At 42.4% G+C, this 18951-nt stretch overlaps 1 protein-coding gene across 3 annotated transcripts in view; it reads right to left on the bottom strand.

The window, feature by feature from the left end:
- Positions 1-18951, bottom strand: part of ush2a (Usher syndrome 2A (autosomal recessive, mild)) — a 380755-nt gene that overhangs the window by 181938 nt on the left and 179866 nt on the right. For all 3 annotated transcript variants that reach the window (XM_070554793.1, XM_070554794.1, XM_070554795.1), the window contains exons 46-49: positions 16785-16932; positions 14328-14483; positions 6049-6196; positions 4640-4782 (exon numbers count right to left, since the gene is read on the bottom strand). In XM_070554793.1, coding sequence (XP_070410894.1) covers positions 4640-4782; positions 6049-6196; positions 14328-14483; positions 16785-16932 — 595 coding nt within the window. The remainder of the gene's footprint in view (positions 1-4639; positions 4783-6048; positions 6197-14327; positions 14484-16784; positions 16933-18951) is intronic.

The following is an 18951-nucleotide window of genomic DNA, read 5'->3' as shown; positions in this document are numbered from 1 at the left end:
TTGAGTGAGCACATGGTGTGTGTGTGTGTGTGTGTGTGTGTGTGTGTGTGTGTGTGTGTATTTGTGTGCTAGAGGGAAATCAATTCTGCATAACAATGAGAAATGCACAGGGTTGTAATCCAATGCATCCTAAATGTCTGCAACTTTGTGCACTTGGATAGGCGTGAGCATGCATCACAATGTAAATAAGTGAGCTTTCAGTCATGGAAGCATGCACGTGTGTGTGTGTGTGTGTGTGTGTGTGTGTGTGTGTGTGTGTGCTCAGTATACATTTCTGTGTGTGTGTATGTATCAATGTATGCAAAACTCAGCAGCTTAATGATAATATATGTGATAATAGTGTGGTACTAATTAATTTATAACTTTGCACTGAGGAGGCTGTTCCAGTGCTAATATGATTCTATTACAGTAATTAGCCCACAATGACACTGGCTAGGTCACACACACACACACACACACACACACACACACACACACACACACACACACACACACACACACACACACACACACACACACACACATTACAGTATGCAGATCTAACCCTGTCAGTAAGCTTAAAGCAGTCAAGCCTGAGTCCCTGTAGCCATCTTTGCATCTTCACGCATGTCATCAACCAAATGCTGTGCTTCAGTTTTTGTTAATAATTTGGCTCATCACATGAAAACATAGGAAAGTGTTCAGCTTTATTGTACCACCCAGGACAACACTAATAAAACTTTTTGTGTGATAAAAGTTTCAACATGCAGTATTAATAACATGAGAATACAATGCATTAACCCAGTGCTAGCCTTTTTTTTGGATATTCATCACATAAAAATGGAAGCTGTCAACAAAAGCAGTTTAGCTATAAAAGGGTTATCTGCTGCCAAATTACCCCCCAAAAATGTTACTAAATCATTGCAGCATCACAAAAGAAATCACTTTCATATCTGTGCTACAATGCTTTCTGTTGTACACCTAATGCCAGATGCACACTGTGCGACTTTTTCAGCTTCATTGTAGGGCACAGTGCACAAGTTAGGCTATCACACTGAACGACCCAATGCTCAGATACAACCTGGCTGCTCACACTGCACGTGCAGTAGCAACACGTCGGACCAAAGATTAGGCCTAGAATAGCAGTCTTAACACATCGGACCTTCAAATCCAGAAACCCAGAAGCGAGGAGACTTTTGTACTATTGTTGATGTCTGTTGTTCTACAAGGCTATTCATAGTGTCAGAAGGACACACAGGGGTTTATGGGGGTTGGATGTAAAAGAATGAATGGCATGTAGAAAGTATTGCTTGCAGGTTTGTTTTGATGTCAAATAAACACAGAAACACGTTTTATTTAAGCAAAACTTGCCATTGTGTGTGGAGAGAAGTGTAAAAATACAACAAGATGAGTGTAATGGTGGGGCAGACATGTTGGTGCATGCACTGTGCGAGCAAAATTTCCAACATATTGATGTTCATAAGAAAGCATGATTGTCATTCGGTAGCAAATTGTGAGGTGTTGATCGTAGGTTTGAGCTGGATACTCGTCTGAAACAAGTATCCGGCTCCATCTTACGATTAACACGGTACGGATAAAGCATTTTTGATGAGCACAAGCATAAAATGAACAAAACTCGTCAATATCTGTGTTCTTGCTTAAGGAAAATCCTCAATGGGTTACTGACTGTCTTCACGCTCTGTGACTGGCCAGTCACACAGAGCGCCCACCCCTCCCGACACAAAACCATCTCCAGTCAGAGCCATGCTGCTTAGTGTTGCCAACTCAGCGACTTTGTTGCTGTTCCTAACAACTTTTCGACCCCCCTCAATGACTTTTTTCCGAAACGCGCCTGGCGACACACCTAGCGACATTTCTGAGGACTCACTACTTTCTGTAGAGCTTTCTTGTAGATATGCCCTGCAGATTAGCAACAAATAAACCATTTGCGCTCCAAACTATTCTTCTGGGAGTAAGAAAAGAGAATGATAATCTGCGCATGTGCAGGAGGATTGACTATAAACCTTTCTCGGCTGGGCCTACGAGAGAGGTACAGCTGCAGAGCTGGAGACAGTGGATTTACGCCTACTGCTGCTGCAGATTCACACTTCTACTAGAGACGACACAGGCATCAAACTGCAGTCTCTGGGTCTGTATATGGCAAATAAAATCAGCGGGAGTTTGAACTACCGTCCCGTTAACACACACCGCTCTGTGGCTCATCTGAATTTCCTTCAGTGGCATGGGATGGTATTCATGAGACACCCGCTCCCTTTTGCTCGGTGTGCCATTATTATTGTGAAATAGATGAAGAGAAAACACAATGGAGAAGTGGAGAATCTATGAGGGGAAAACAGCAGCTTTTCAAGAAAAAGCTGGTCATTCACAAACATGACAGTCTGTGAGAATGAGGAGAGCAGGAGGTCTGAACTATGCCCTATAACAGAACTGTTTGGATCAGCACACCAAATCTGTCTTAATATCACTTTATTTATCATCTCGTCTCATCTTCTTCCACCTATCCGGGTCCAGGTACCAGGGGCAGTATCCCAACTAGGGAGTCAGACCGTCCTCTACCCGGCCACCTCCACCAGCTCTTCTGGCAGGACCCCAAGTCATTCCTGGGCCAGTTCGGAGATGTACTTTCTCCAACACGTTTTGGGTCGGCCAGGGGGCCTCCTGCCGGCAGGACATGCCTCCCTGGGGAGACGTCCAGTAGGCATCCTAACAAGATGCCCAAACCACCTCAACTGACTCCTCTCGAAATGGAGGACTAGCGGCTCTACTTCGAGTCTCTCCCGAGTGTCCGAGCTCCTCACCTTATCCCTAAGGCTGAGCCCAGCCCCCCCGAGCAGAAAACTCATTTTGACCACGTGTTTCCGCAATCTTGTTCTTTCGGTCATTACCCAAAGTTCATGACCATAGGTGGGGACTGGGCGGAAGATCGACTGGTAAATCCAGAGCTTTGATTTATGTCTCAGCTCCTTCTTCACCACAACAGACCGGTTCAGTATCCGCATCACTGCAGACGCTGCCCCAATCTGCCTGTCGATCTTCCGCTCCCTCCTTCCCTCACTCGTGAATAAAACCCCGAGATACTTGAACTCCTCCACTTGAGGTAGGACCTCTCTCCCCACCCAGAGTTGGCAAGCTGCCCTTTTCCCGTTGAGAACCATGGTCTCAGACTTGGAGATGCTGATTCTCATCCCCACCGCTTCACACTCGGCAGCAAACCTCCCCGGAATGAGCTGAAGGTCAGAGCCTGATGAAGCTAGGAGGACCACATCACCTGCATAAAGCAGAGGAGATTCTCTTGCCACCAAACTCCACACCCTCAACACCACGGCTGCACCTAGAAATCCTGTCCATAAACATTATGATCAGGACCGGTGACAAAGGGCAACCCTGCTGGAGTCCAACCCTCACTGGGAATAGTGAGGGTCTGACTTACTGCCAGCTATGCAGACAAAACTCACACTCCTCTGGTACAGGGCCAGGGGCAAAAGACCATCCTCGTGGAGTGACCCCCACAGGGTGCCTCTGGGGACACGGTCACAAGCCTTCTTCAAATCCACAAAACACGTGGATTGGTTGGGTAAACTCCCATGGCCCCTCCATCACCCTTGCAAGGGTAAAGAGTCGGTCCACAGTTCCACGGTCAGGACGAAAACTACATTGCTCTTCCTCTATATGAGGTTCAACTAGCGACCAGACCCTCCTCTCCAGTACCCTGGAGTAGATCTTTCCCAGGAGGCTGAGAAGTGTGATCCCCCTATAGTTGGAAAACACCCTCTGGTGCCCCTTTTAAAAAAATTGGACCACCACCGTGGTCTGCCACTCCACAGGAACTGCCTCCGACGATCACACACCAAAGCCTTGAGATATCCAGATCGGATCTCGTCCACCTCACGGGCTCTGCCGCTGTGTAGTTGTTTGACTACCTCAGCGACTTCTGCTCCAGAGATTGGACAGTCCATCCCCAGGTCTCTCGGCTCTGGTTCCTCCTCAGAATGCATGTCGGTGGGATTGAAGAGCTCCTCAAAGTATTCCTTCCACCGCCCGACTATAGCCCCAGTTGATGTCAACAGCTCCCCATCTCCAGTGTAAACAGTGTGAGTGAGTTGCTGCCTTTCTCCCCTGAAGTGCTGAATGGTTTGCCAGAACCTTTTTGGAGCCAATTTATTTATACTTTTGGAATTTGTTTTATACATTAAAGCAATTTGGGACATTTTAATCATACAAATTAATCATTTTAACTAATAAAATGGTTTTTCTTTTTCTCCCTTTTAATCCTAAGAAAGACAATCATGTGTTAAAAATCTTAAGTGAATATATACATATCAATTTCCAATCAATCCATATAAAAAAAGTGCAGATGTAGATTATTTAGATGGTTGAACAGACACCGATACAGATAGTGGCGTACTCGCTCATCCCTAGTTAATCGCTTATCGTACCCTCCTGTATCATACACAGCGCACAACAAAAACTTGGCCTGGCCTCAGATGTTGTTGCAATAGAAAAATCTGCTCCAAATGGGTTGAAAATCACACAGTGTACAACCGACTTAAAGCATGAAGACATTTTTGTTTCTGTTTGTAAAATAACTTATTGATTAGTAATGGCAACATTCATGTTTCACGTGAGTTTGAGTACTTACTGCCTTCTGCAGTGCGGAGGTTTGCCCATGGGCTAGATGTCTGTCCATGAGCATGTGAAACCACCACTCTGAAGAGGTAGGACTTGTATGGAGACAAACCCTCCACATAGGAAGAAAAGGTGTTGGTTGTATTTTCCAAAAGACTAGATGTGGAAGAGAAAGAAAAAACATTCAGATAGAAGCATCGGTCTAATGCTGTGGTTTGATCTAAATATCTTGTGGGCAACTGGAGACTAAACAAAGATTGTGAAATAATAAAATGGCTGTAATGCAGAAGCTGAAGTTTAAAGCCTCTCTCCCTCTGTGTGAATAAATGGGACATTGTCTTTGCTAAAAACAAAAAGGTTTTTGCTCCTGTCGATATTTGTAGTTTTCCCCCTGCTGCAGTGTGTTTATGATTTTACTGCCCTTATCCATCCATCCATTGTCTATAGCCACATGTCATCTTGTGGGGATTCAGCACTGGACAGCTCCTTAGCTAAAGCCAACCCAATAAATTGCATTCTCTCGATACACTAAGTGTTTTTTACATATTTTCATCTTGCACATTATAAGGTGTACACTATAAAAACAAATCTCAAAATCTAACAGTAAATTAAAAGAAACCGGATTCCCCAAACAGGAGTTTTGCAGCTTATCAGTTTGTTCTCACATCACATAGCTGACCCCGTGCCAAATAATCTCACAAAAGAATCTAGGACAAAGTAAAGGAATATTGTCATAAATGAGACAGCATTGACCATTTAGCATCAGATGGATAGAGGGGATGAATGAATGAATAAATCAGGTAACAATGAGATTTCCATAGCAGAGGAGGAGGAGGGCATGACTGTCTGATATATAATACATGTAGCTAGTCATTTATTTATTACCACAGAATGAGAGCCTCCTCTTCTTGGATTAAATTGCAATTTGTTGTCAGGAAGCATGTAATGAATACATATCAGATGCACACCTTCTCTCTCTTTTTGTTCTATCACAATTTCTCTACCTAGCTCTCCTGCCTTCCCTGTCTTTGATTTTTTTTTTGGTTTTTGACTCTCCTCCTGTCTCTCCGCTTTATTCCGCCTTTGTTTTTCTGACGGTCTGTCATGGCGATATGACATATTCGCCTGTACTGCGTAATATACATACATTTGTATGTATATGTGTGTATTCACATCTAAAAGCAGACATATTTACATGTATTTGAGAAGCTGGTATCTGTGTCTATCATGTTTTAAAGCCTTTAATTATCACAGGCCTTTGTTCAAAAGGTTTCACATTTTGCTTCAAGAATTGTTTTGGGTCGTGACTTAACCTGTTTTAAAAAGGGAGAGCTTATACATCAGAAAACACTCAAGAGAACTGTTGGCATACTTGTCCACTAGTTTAACCACTGCATCTGTGTATTTAATGCTTGTTCTTACCTTATGACAGGCCTCTGAGGGGATGTTCTCATTTGCAGGCTGTACCGAAGTGGGCCTGGTGCATTGGAGCGGATGGGAGCAGACCAGGTAACATTCAGACTTGTGTTTGTTGCTTGAGCTAAAGTTGGAGGTGACAACCCATCTGGGGCTGTAAATAAAACAATAAAAAACTATTAATAACAAGCAAAAATAAAATATTATAAAAAATAATACAATACCAAAAGAACAATTAAAAAGGGTATCTTAACATTATTTTATTATGATTTAGAAAGTGTGATCTTACAGAACGTTATGTCTTGGCTTAGTCTACAGGACAAATAATTAAGAAAATAATTAAGAAAAAGGAGAAATATCTGAGAACACAAAAACAGCAGAACACGAACATTTCAACACAGATGAGGTTAATAAAGTCACATCTTGTTTCTTCCCAATCCAAAAACAACAAAAAGCCTTTAAGAAGCCTTCAGAATAAATCCAGAGTATGTCACATCTTACAGCTGTGCCAGATAGTCCAGATCAACCACTCAGGCCCAACTGAGCACAATTTAAAGTGTAATTTATTTGTCTAGAACACAAAACTCTCACAGAGGGACATCTAGGCCAGCTAAACAGGGGCGTCATGCTTTTCAATTGGATTGAATTTTGAGGGCTTGTAATGCCCAGTTATATTTTTATGCTCTATGTTGTGATAAGATGAAAATAAAATGCAGGTATGGGAAACACAAAGTCTAAGTTGATTCAGAAATTTACTCCTGACTGGTTTCTCCTGAGGAGGAGTGTCTCTGTTTTTAACCAATAAGACCTGCAGCTCACTAGAAAGAATATTTCCTGTCTTTTCTCCAAGTCATTTACGTCTCTGCTGGGTCCAGTTAGGGCAGAACAGTCAGACGCCAAACAAGTGCTAAGTGTTCCAACATCCAACATGTCATGGGTGAATTTGTGCCAGCAAATAATTTGCACTGTTAGCTTAGTGGAGCAGTGAGCAAGAGAAACATGAAACTTTAGTGATGTTAGTAAGGTACAAATAAGTGAAAACAGTATGTTTTAATTCCAGAACTGAACAGAAAAAGAAGAAAATAAATAAGAAATGACAAGATGAGGACAACAAACACAAGGACAGTGTAAAAAGAGCCCTCTGATGTATAAAGTGACTCTTCAATCAAACATTGCTCTTTTCTGCGGCTTTAAAGCTGATTGCTGAAGACATCTTACCCCTGAGGACAGATGACAAACACACAGTTCACACACACACACTCGGAATATAGTGAAAACACTTAAGGTTTTACAATAACAACTGCTGAAGACCAAACCAAAGTTCCATCCATCCATCCACTGTCTGAACCCGCTTGTCCATGTAGGGTCGCGGGGGGGCTGGTGCCTATCTCCAGCAGTCAATGGGCAATCAGGCGGGGTACACCCTGGACCGAATGCCAGTCCATCGCAGGGCAACACAGAGACATACAGGACAAACAATCACACACACACACACTCACACCTAAAGACAATTTAGACAGACCAATTAACCTAACAGTCATGTTTTTGGACTGTGGGAGGAAGCCGGAGCATCCGGAGAGAACCCACGCATGCACAGGGAGAACATGCAAACTCCATGCAGAAAGATCCAAGGCTGGGAATCGAACCCAGGACCTTCTTGCTGCAAGGCAACAGCTCTAACCACTGCGCCACTGTGCAGCCTGGTCCAAAACCAAAGTTATCATTGTTAAGTATCTGTCATATTTACCACTCTTTGCATGTATGCCAGTTAGAAAAAAACACAATTTTGCTGTGGTTTAATCCTGTTTGTAGGAATGAAAAGCTAAAATTTTCTTTATTTTTAGTGTAAAACATAAAACTGTAAATTGTGTTAGTATCTGAGTCTAAAATTGACTTGGGGATGTAAAACTTTAGGGGTGTTTTGAAGGATTATTCCCTTTAAATCTAGTGTAACAATGTTTTCTCAGCAATAGAATTGTTTGATCTTCCCATCATTTCTCTAGATTTAATTCTGAGATTTTTCTTTTTAGGAAAGATCGAGTTGTGTTCTTTAATTCACAAAAAGACAGAAGATTCTGCCTATTTCTCTCCCTGTCAGACACACACACACACACACACACACACACACACACACACACACACACTGGCATTGAACACCAAACTCACAAAGACACTCACTGTTAGTGAGCCTGTGTCTTTCTCATGCTGTGTTAGCAGGTACAATATCAGAGGTGTCACTAATCGTTTTAAACTATGCACTTTTATGTTCACTTCTTTCTCTCTGCTCTCCTCCTACTCTGCTCTTCTGTCTCTTGCTCGACCATCTTCTCTCTGTTCTTTTGCAGAACAAGGACGCATCAAGACAGTTTGCCTTAAAGAAGTCTAAAGAGATGCCAGAGGCACAGAGGTAAAAAGAGAGATGGAAAGAGAGGAAACGTCTGCTATTTAAAATTTATACTTTCTTATGCCTTTGTTTTGAACTTGAACAGCTGAACTTTTCCAAGTCTGTCTTTTGTTGTTTTCTGACTAAGACATAGCCACAGAGAAAAAGATATTAAATATTTTCAATAACAAGAACTAAAGTTTGCAAATCTTTTGTTGTTTGGCTAAAATCGTCTTTGACCGACTTTTATCAGTTTGCTCAAATTATCTGTCTTCTTCTGATTTTTCTTTGCTCTTGTGAATATCCAGTTTATTCATCTATGCTGAAATAAAACATGACATGGCAGAAGAGTTAGGTGGCCACCTTGCAACCAGAGGGTTGTAGGTTGAGTCTCTTCTGTTGCAGTTGTGTCCTCCTTGGCCAAGACACTTCAAATGCCTAGCCTGTTGGCAAGCCTCGCTTTCGTGAGTGTGCCCCAAAGCAGCTGTGGCTACATTGTAGCTCACCATCACCAGCATGTGTGTGTGTGTGTGTGTGTGTGTGTGTGTGTGTGTGTGTGTGTGTGTGTGTGTGTGTGTGTGTGTGTGTGTGTGTGTGTGTGTGTGTGTGTGTGTGTGTGTGTGCATGGGTGAATGAATGATTAGCCATTTTATAGGACACACCATGCTGGCAAATCAGTGTAATACTGTCACCATGGTGTGGCGGCATGGTGATGCGGGAATTTTGTGGCATTTGTGCCACCACGCTTGGTAGTAATATTACTGCAATGCCGGACTTCTGAATGCATTTTACACCTTGGCACAACAGAGGGAGGTGTCATGATCACATGGGGAGTTACCGCCGAGCCCCGGAAGGGAAATATATAAAAAATGAAAGTAAACACAGGCCCTAAGTGTTTCTTTTGTAATCAGAATCAGCTGAGATGGCAAACTGGAGCAATACAGCACTCTTAGGCCCTGTCCACACGTAGCCGGTGATCTGCCAAAACGTACATATTTTTATACGTTATGGCCTGTCATCCACACGAAAACTGAGTTTTTTCACATGAAAACTGATCTTTTTAAAAACTCCGGCCAAAGTGAAGATCTGCGTTTTCTCCGTTTTGGGTGTCTGAGTGTGGACGGACAAAACCGGAATTTAACCCCCAAATTCCACTACCTCCGCTCCGCTGCGCTCCGCTCCGACACGAACGCCGGAGCAAAATCGGTCCCGTTGTAGTCAATCAGAGCAATTCCACTACTGCGGCCGTGCTCCGGCAGTGCGGCGCCGTGCGGCGCCCTCTGTTCCGGCGTCCGGCAAAAATAGAATCGATCCTATTTTTGCCGGACGCCGGAGCACCTCCGCAGTAAATGGACAGAAATCACAACGGCCCAACAGGAAAAGGAGCAAGCACATCTTCCGTTTTTCACAATAAATCGCTAAACAAAAGGCGTTTTTTGTTTCATATGCACAGGTTTAACAACTTTTAACAACTATCAATGGCGGCTGAAGTTTAAATGCACAAAAATAAGCCATAAATACAGTTGCCACTATCAAAGTAGTCACACTTTGTTGATCCAAACACTGCTGATCTCTCAACACAATGATGGGCAGATTAAACAGCTCATTTCCGATGCTTCTCCCGCACAACGGGTGTTTGGATCTAACTTCCGCGTTTATTGCTCGGACTGTATCGCAAGATCTCGAAAATCCCGCGCATGCTTGTTTGCCCCCCTCAGGTCTCCGCACCGGAGCGGAGCCGTTGTAGAGCGGGTACCAGTAAAAATTGAGTTCGGAAGCGAGCGGCTGCGGAAGGCGGGGGCGGACCGGAGCGGAGCGGAGCGGAGGTAGTGGAATTTGGGGGTTAAGGTCCGCAACGTCACTTTCCGCGACAAAAAATGCTGACATGACCCGCACTTGTATAGTGCACATGTGTTTACACTAGCCGACAGCATGGATGCCCTCAGAGCTGCACTCGCTTTATCAATTGTCCAAGCGCTTTTTGCTAGTTTGTTTTTGCAAGCGGAATTACTGCTCCTTGCGGAAGACCACAGACGAAGGACGAGGTCAAGAATGGGGGAAGTACTGCCGCCTACAGGTCTGGCATGTCCTTAACAACGTATTTATCCGGGTACGTGTGGACAGAGTTTTTTTTTTAAAGCGAGGTGGTGTGGATGCAAGTTTTTGGAGGGGCGGATATTCATTTTAAAACAACCCCGGCTACGTGTGGACTAGGCCTTAGAGCTGTTCTCCGTTATAGCTGAAGCTCAGATCACCAGAGACTGCACAGGGACTGTGGAGGACAGGAACCTTTAGGAGCGGCCTGTTAAAAAAACTTAGAACGGCTTTGACTGCAATAAACAGCAAGTTTTGTCTAAAATAAACAAAAGTCTGCAGCAGCACAGAGACTGCCCCATGCCACCTTTATACCGCCATCACCTAATCTTTTGTAAAAAGGACATGATTGCACAACAGTACTTCACGGCCACTTATAAACGATTTAAGGCTCTCTGATGCAGCAAATTGGCGGCATTGTGTTTATTTATTTAACCCCCCCCCCATGTCCTGTCCGGCTGTGAAGCAAACAGAATTAATGTCTGAATGCTGGTGACAAGCCTTACAGAGCATCAAAGCTTCAGCTTTAATGTCACGCCTGATACTTAAAACTTTACTGTTATTGTTTTTTGGATGCTTTATAATTCCGACCAGACACGGAGACAGAGGTGAAAGAGAAAGGAAGAGACAAAAGGAAGGGGGGGGGGGGGGGGGGGGGCTATCACTGTATCAACCTGATGAGGAAATATAAAATCAACATTGTTTAACTGAACAATCACACGATAATAAATCCCAGTGCATTTAGTGCCAACCACAGCCTTAAGGCATGTGTTGAAAATGCCCAAGTCCATACTTATGAGAGCACCATGTGAGCACCTGTGTGTGTACATGCACTTCTACAGTGGGGCAAAAAAGTATTTAGTCAGCCACCGATTGTGCCAGTTTTCCCACTTAAAATGATGACAGAGGTCAGTAATTTACATCATAGGTACACTTCAACTGTGAGAGACAGAATGTGAAAAAAAATCCATGAATTCACATGGCAGGATTTTTAAAGAATTTATTTGTAAATCAGGGTGGAAAATAAGTATTTGGTCACTTCAAACAAGGAAAATCTCTGGCTCTCACAGACCTGTAACGTCTTCTTTAAGAAGCTTTTCTGTCCTCCACTCGTTACCTGTATTAATGGCACCTGTTTGAACACATTATCTGTATAAAAGACATCTGTCCACAGTCTCAAACAGTCAGACTCCAAACTCCACTATGGCCAAGACAAAAGAGCTTTCGAAGGACACCAGGAAAATAATTGTAGACCTGCACCAGACTGGGAAGAATGAATCTACAATAGGCAAGCAGCTTGGTGTGAAAAAAATCAACTGTGGGAGCAATTATCAGAAAATGGAAGACATACAAGACCACTGATAATCTCCCTCGATCTGGGGCTCCACGCAAGATCTCATCCAATGGGGTCAAAATGATCATGAGAACGGTGAGCAAGAATCCCAGAACCACACGGGGGGACCTGGTGAATGACCTGCAGAGAGCTGGGACCACAGTAACAAAGGTCACCATCAGTAACACACTACAATGGCAGGGAATCAAATCCTGCAGTGCCAGACGTGTTCCACTGCTGAAGCCAGTGCATGTCCAGGCCCGTCTGAAGTTTGCCAGAGAGCACATGGATGATACAGCAGAGGATTGGGAGAATGTCATGTGGTCAGATGAAACCAAAGTAGAAGTTTTTGGTATAAACTCAACTCGTCATGTTTGGAGGAAGAAGAATACTGAGTTGCATCCCAAGAACACCATACCTACTGTGAAGCATGGGGGTGGGAACATCATGCTTTGGGGCTGTTTTTGTGCTAAGGGGACAGGACGACTGATCCGTGTTAAAGACAGAATGAATGGGGCCATGTATCGTGAGATTCTGAGCCAAAACCTCCTTCCATCAGTGAGAGCTTTGAAGATGAAACGTGGCTGGGTCTTCCAACACGACAATGATTCCAAACACACCGCCCGGGCAACAAAGGAGTGGCTCCGTAAGAAGCATTTGAAAGTCCTGGAGTGGCCTAGCCAGTCTCCAGACCTCAACCCCATAGAAAATCTGTGGAGGGAGTTGAAAGTCCATGTTGCTCGGCGACAGCCCCAAAACATCACTGCTCTCGAGAAGATCTGCATGGAGGAATGGGCCAAAATACCAGCTACTGTGTGTGCAAACCTGGTAAAGGCCTAAAGTAATCGTTTGACCTCTGTTATTGCCAACAAAGGTTATGTTACAAAGTATTGAGTTGAATTTTTGTTATTGACCAAATACTTATTTTCCACCCTGATTTACAAATAAATTCTTTAAAAATCCTGCCATGTGAATTCATGGATTTTTTTTCACATTCTGTCTCTCACAGTTGAAGTGTACCTATGATGTAAATTACTGACCTCTGTCATCGTTTTAAGTGGGAGAACTTGCACGATCGGTGGCTGACTAAATACTTTTTTGCCCCACTGTATATGTAAGGTTTCTCTATAGGTGCGTCCAATAGAGAGTGTGAGGGGCCACAGATCTGCCCCCCAAAGATGTGTAGGAGATGGAGGGAGCTCCAAGTCCCAGAGATGCAGGAAATTTTAAGGGTGTGTGTCTTAGCTTATGATGTGTTAAAACAGCTTTTCTCAGAATGAATTTACCATTGGCATAGGGATGCAGATAAGAGATGGCACTGGCTTTGTTACATTAGACACTCCAAGCTGCCTATTTTCAACACGGTTACTGTTGTTTTAAAAACTTCTTTAAATTCATATTTATTTAGAATGACTATTAATTCAATTACACATGAATACACAAAAATATAACTATTACATTAACAACTGTTAATTCACATTATAGGACATATCACCATAACTTAAGTTATATTTATTGGAGTTAATTACAATTATACCTTCTTACGGTCAGACTAAAAAACAAATAACACATTAAGCAATAATTACCTATGACATAATGGATTTATATGATTGTATAATATTCCTTCAGTTATGCATCATAGTGGACAAATAATCAGGGTCTTGTGTTAAATTAATGAATCTAATAGAAAGCGGAAACATTTAGTCAGATCTGCCTGAGGCCTAGTCCACACGTAGCCGGGTTTTTTTTAAAAACGAATATCCGCCTCTCCAAAAACTTGCATCCACACCACCGCGTTTTAAAAATAAACTCTGTCCACACGTACCCGGATAAATACGTTGTTAAGGACATGCCAGACCTGTAGGCGGCAGTACTTCCCCCATTCTTAACCTCGTCCTTCGTCTGTGGTCTTCCGCAAGGAGCAGTAATTCCGCTTGCAAAAACAAACAAGCAGAAAGCGCTTGGACAATTGATGGATTGGGTAGTGACAGAGCGCAGCTCTGAGGGCATCCATGCTGTCGGCTAGTGTAAACACAGGTCGCACACGTGATGTCAGCATTTTTTTGTCGCGGAAAGTGACGTTGCGGACCTTAAAACTCCGGTTTTGTCCGTCCACACGCAGACACCCAAAACGGAGAAAACGCAGATCTTCACTTTGGCCGGAGTTTTTAAAAAGATCCGTTTTCGTGTGAAAAAACTCCGTTTCTGTGTGGATGACAGGCCAAAACGTAGAATAATATCTACGTTTTGGCAGATCCCCGGCTACGTGTGGACAGGGCCTGAAACTAAATGAAATAATTTGGCGACAATCGATGACGAACCACTTCAGGTTCTTTCAACTCAAACATCTGCATCTAATCAGGAACTAAATGAAGAAATCCCACCAACTTCATCATCACTGCATGCAAGCCAGCTTCCACTGCGGAAGCAAACTTACTTTGTACAAGTTGTTTTTGTTTATGTGTGTTTGTTTACCTGTGGGAGGTGTAGCAGTGCTGAGAGGCAAGCTTTCTACACAGCCTTGGGTGTTACATCCTCTGATCCAGAAGCTGTAGTTTGTGTAAGGCTGTAGGTCCGTCACAGACAACCAGACACCCGCTGCTGTACCTCCATCCAAAAGACCATCACCATCTAATCATCAAAAGCAGACACTAACACGTTAATATCTAGTAAAGTAGAAACCAGCAGCTTCTGACATGGGTTATCTTGTACAAATAAGAAAAAAAAGCTTAGTCTAAGCAGTTAGTGCATTTTAAATCAAAGATTTCTAAGGGAAGCATATTTTTTCCATGTTCAGTTTCTGTCTCGTTGGTCATTTCTGAACGTTTTCTTTTTTTTATACATCATATCCTGGTTTACATGCACTCTTTCAATGTGTCTGCAAAAAAATTAGTTCTTTTATAGTAGCGTTATTGCCATCCGTCTTTGTTCCATAGCTCTCCTCTCTGTGCTCAAAATCCATCTCCAATCTCAAGTCTATGGAGATTTCAAAATATCTTACCTTTTCTATATGGTCTTGTTTGATTACCTCTGCTCCCACTTTCCCATCTCCTGCCTGATGTCCAGTGTAAGTTTGCTTTGTTGATTGTGTGTGTGTGTGTGTGTGTGTGTGTGTGTGTGTGTGTGTGTGTGTGTGTGTGTGTGTGTGTGTGTGCATTTGAGTCAATTTCTATCCATATAATCATGCTATATTCACCCGTAAGGCAGCTTTAAAGAACACATGAAAAAAATACTTGGTGACAATAAAATTATTATGCTGTAACAAAATCACCATTGGCTAGTTCGAATTTTAAAATGTTATGAAAGAAAGTGCATGTGTGAGTGAGTGAGTGGGTGGCAAGGAGCATATGCTAAGAAAAGAGTGTTTTCTTTCCATGTCCAATTTCTTTGTTTTGTTGGTCATCTCTGAACTACATGATATATCTCAAAATAACTTCCAAACTATTCCTTTGAAATGCAGATCTGTTAAAAATTCCTTATCTTCAATTAAAAAATATATAATTTTTCCAGTTTTTATGTAACTAAATAGAAACTTCTAGGATTTACAGGTGTAACCAGAGTGGGTTTGTGAGGTAATTTAAAGAAAATTGACATTTCCAAAAGAAGTGTTTGTAAAATGTCAACACAAACAAAAATGACTAGTCTACCTGATATCTCAGATTAAAGGAGCATGCTGCAGTTTTGGCCTGCTTTTAGCACCCCCTAGAGCCCGTTATCAACTCATTTATACAACCAAAGTGAAACTCTCATCCTCGCTGTGCGTCAGAGTTTTTAACACCTTAATGTAACAGCTGAAATGTCTCCTCAGCCTTCCTTAGTGTCTACAGTTTACTAAATCAAACAAATCAGCTGTGTTCATGATCTAAAACATGCTGGAAACGTGCTGGAAGCAGACAGCAGCACCAGGCTAGTCAGCTCCACTTTACAGTCCCTGGTAAATATTATGACAAAGATCCTGAGAGGAGGGATCGTGTGATCACAGGAAAGGCTGTAGCATGTCGGTAAACCCAAACGTGGATTTAGAGCGCTGGCTGATCACAGACAGACAAGTTACTTTACAAGCTACAATCAGCTAGCCAACAGGACAGTGGCTTAAGCTGGGTGGCAGCACTGCTCAGCAGCAACTGTGGTTGTCACGGTTCACTAAGGGTCCAATGGTGTGTGAGGTTAGAAGGACCTCGGATAGAGACGAGAAAGCATGAAAGACTGAGCGTTTGCTTATGCCTAAGGGTGACGGAACGGGGTGAGATCACCACTGCCTGACAAGCATATTTGGGCAGATTTTCAAACGTACACAAACAAAACACGTTGAAGTTGTACTTACAAGCTCAATAGGATGATCGTTAGGTCTGCGTCCAACTTGAATCCTTATTTGTCTCTGACCTCTCGTGATTTAGAAAACACCCGATGTTTAGTCTTGTTTGACTCCTTTCGCAGTCTGACATTTAATCTTTTTGAGTTTCATCAGATAAATGATTTCTTTGTTTCTTCTCTCTGCTCTGCTATGATGAACACCTTACAGTAAATACGAACCAGCTATAGTTCATCTGTCCTGAAGTGTAAACGTGGATTGGCGTAAAGCGTGACTTTGTGAGACTTTAGGGCAGCAGTCCGGATACTCTGAAGTTGCAAGTGCGTTATTCTGGCCACAGAGGGCGTAGTGACTTTTTAATACCCTGTAAAGAGTAATTTTAGCACATACTGGCTCAAGAAAATGAATTAAAAATACGAGTTTCCTTTTAAAGAAGTGGACGAGGTTGCAAAGTGCTTTATAATAGTTAAAAGGCTCTGGTGTCAGCCCTGATCATTACAGATGATCATTTTATGGGGGGAAAAATATGCATACAAGCATTTGCAAATGATACAATTTAATAAAGTGTGATCTAATGTTGTGAAAGTTTCAATGCTTCCATTTGAGACAGAATCAGTCACCTTTGCTTTTGTAGTACAGCATGTAGCTGAGGTTCCCATTTGCTCTCGGGGGCACCGTCCAGCGAGCTCGGAGCGATCTAGAGCTCTGGTTGGTCAGCTCCAGCAGTACAGGGCCTTCAGGAGCCATCTCTAATGTACGGGTCTCCACCTGATTTAGAATGAAAAAGAGAAAAGCCACAAGCACTCGTACGCCTTCAAAACAAACAGAAATTCCAAGTCAAAAAGGTCAAGCAAACGTAAATCATGTATAAAACTAAAAAAAAAACTGGTTACATTTAGGACGGCCATGAATAATCAAATCGTCACGATGACATCGACAAACAAAGCAGCCCACAATACATCTAATAGTCAACCTCTCCCTTCTGGAGCTGACGGAGAAGCATGACTCAGAATTTACGAACACTAATGATTTATTTTATCCCGCTGCGTTACAGTGTTAAAAATGTCTCTCTTTAATGGGCGGGTTTGTTACAAAGCTAATATGCACACCTCAGCAATCAAACTTTCTGACTGAGGCAATTTTGAACATGTTGATGGACATGAGACCCCTGTAGTTTGATAAGCTATCATCTTGTCTTTATTTTTAGATGGCACATAACAGACCACACTTCAAACTAGAAGCTAATGATGGGTATTATAGAGCTGCTGCATCCTGGTGTAATAAACTATATTATAACTATAAGCTATACTTATACACTTATATGTATAAGCTATAGTTGAATAATAGTTTTAAGCTATACTTTACGCATGACACGATTAGTCGACTAATCATCCAAAAAACTGGTGATTAGTCGATTATTAAAATAATCGTTTGTGGCAGCCCTAGTTAAATCTACGGAGACAACTACAGTGCTCAGCATAAATGAGTACACCTCACTACATTTGTCAGAAAAACTTTTAGTTTCCTTTTAGAATCAATATTTTCCATGAGACGCCATGCTACAAAATACTCAAAGAAATGTGGACCACAATTTGGAAACAAAATTTCTTAATTTTCACACACAAAAAAGTGATTTTCCTAACAAATCCATTCAAGCCCACATTGCAAAGATGAGTACACCCCAATTGTGAATGTATATGTTTGAAATAAAAAAGATCTGAACTGAAATTAAAATGAACAGGCATTCAACCACAAGTGAGTCTCATGATTCCTTTAAGAGGTGTCCAGCAGACAGGTGACAATAAAAGGGCGTTACCTAACAAAGAAAAGCCCTTCTCATTTAATGCTGTCAGCAATGGCTCCACGTGGAAGAGAAATGTCTCAAAATCTGAGAAAGGAAATAATTTCTTCACATAAAAAAGGTGAGGGCTACAAGAAGATCAGCAAAGCTTTACATATCTATCAAAATATTGTAACAAAAGTCACCCAAAAACGTAAGAAAAATGGAAATGTAACCATCTTACAAAGACGTCCAGGCCATCCATGGAAGTTAACATCTCACCTGGAGCATCTTCTCATGAGAATGGTTGAAGAAAATTACCATGTAAGTTCACTGCAGTTAGCTAAAGCAGTAGAAAGTCAAACTGGAGTGGTCGTTTCCCGTGACACCATCCGGCGCAAACTGCAGAGGAATGGTATGCATGGGTATCGTCCATGAAGGAAGCTTCTCCTAAAGGGGGTGCACTCATTTATGCTGAGCACTGTACATACATGAATAATATATGGCAAAAGTCTGTTTTCTTGCTATTCTAAGGCAAATCCTTCACCTCCCACTATTTGATGATTTTTTTTCAGTCCTCTTTTTTATTATTTTTTATCCACTAATTTCTTTGTTCACCGTCGCCTTTTTTCTGCTTTTCCCACCATCCTCCTGCTGACCCTTCTTCTTCGGCTTACCCTTTCCCATCCTCCTCTCCTTCTTTTCTGCAGTGTCAGCTATTGCTGCGGGTGTTTAACAAAACATGGAGTCTGTATTGGAAATATGCCCCAAAAATCTGGCCCCCCATCAGAGATGTCGTTGAGAATGGAGTGGCATTTCCTAGCAAATGTCACTGTCATCACACGGCCCTCGTTATTGAGCTGAGAAAATCGATCACCTTTATGATGCCCGGTGACACACACATGCATGCACACGCACACACATACACTCAATGCAAAACACTTCTATATATATCTAAGTGGACTCCCACATTTGTGTAACTATTACTTTTCCTGTCACAGCAACAA

This window comes from Nothobranchius furzeri, chromosome 9, assembly GCF_043380555.1.
Source record: "Nothobranchius furzeri strain GRZ-AD chromosome 9, NfurGRZ-RIMD1, whole genome shotgun sequence".
NCBI classification, from domain to species: Eukaryota; Metazoa; Chordata; class Actinopteri; order Cyprinodontiformes; family Nothobranchiidae; genus Nothobranchius; species Nothobranchius furzeri.
This window is presented reverse-complemented; position numbering and strand designations above follow the sequence as displayed.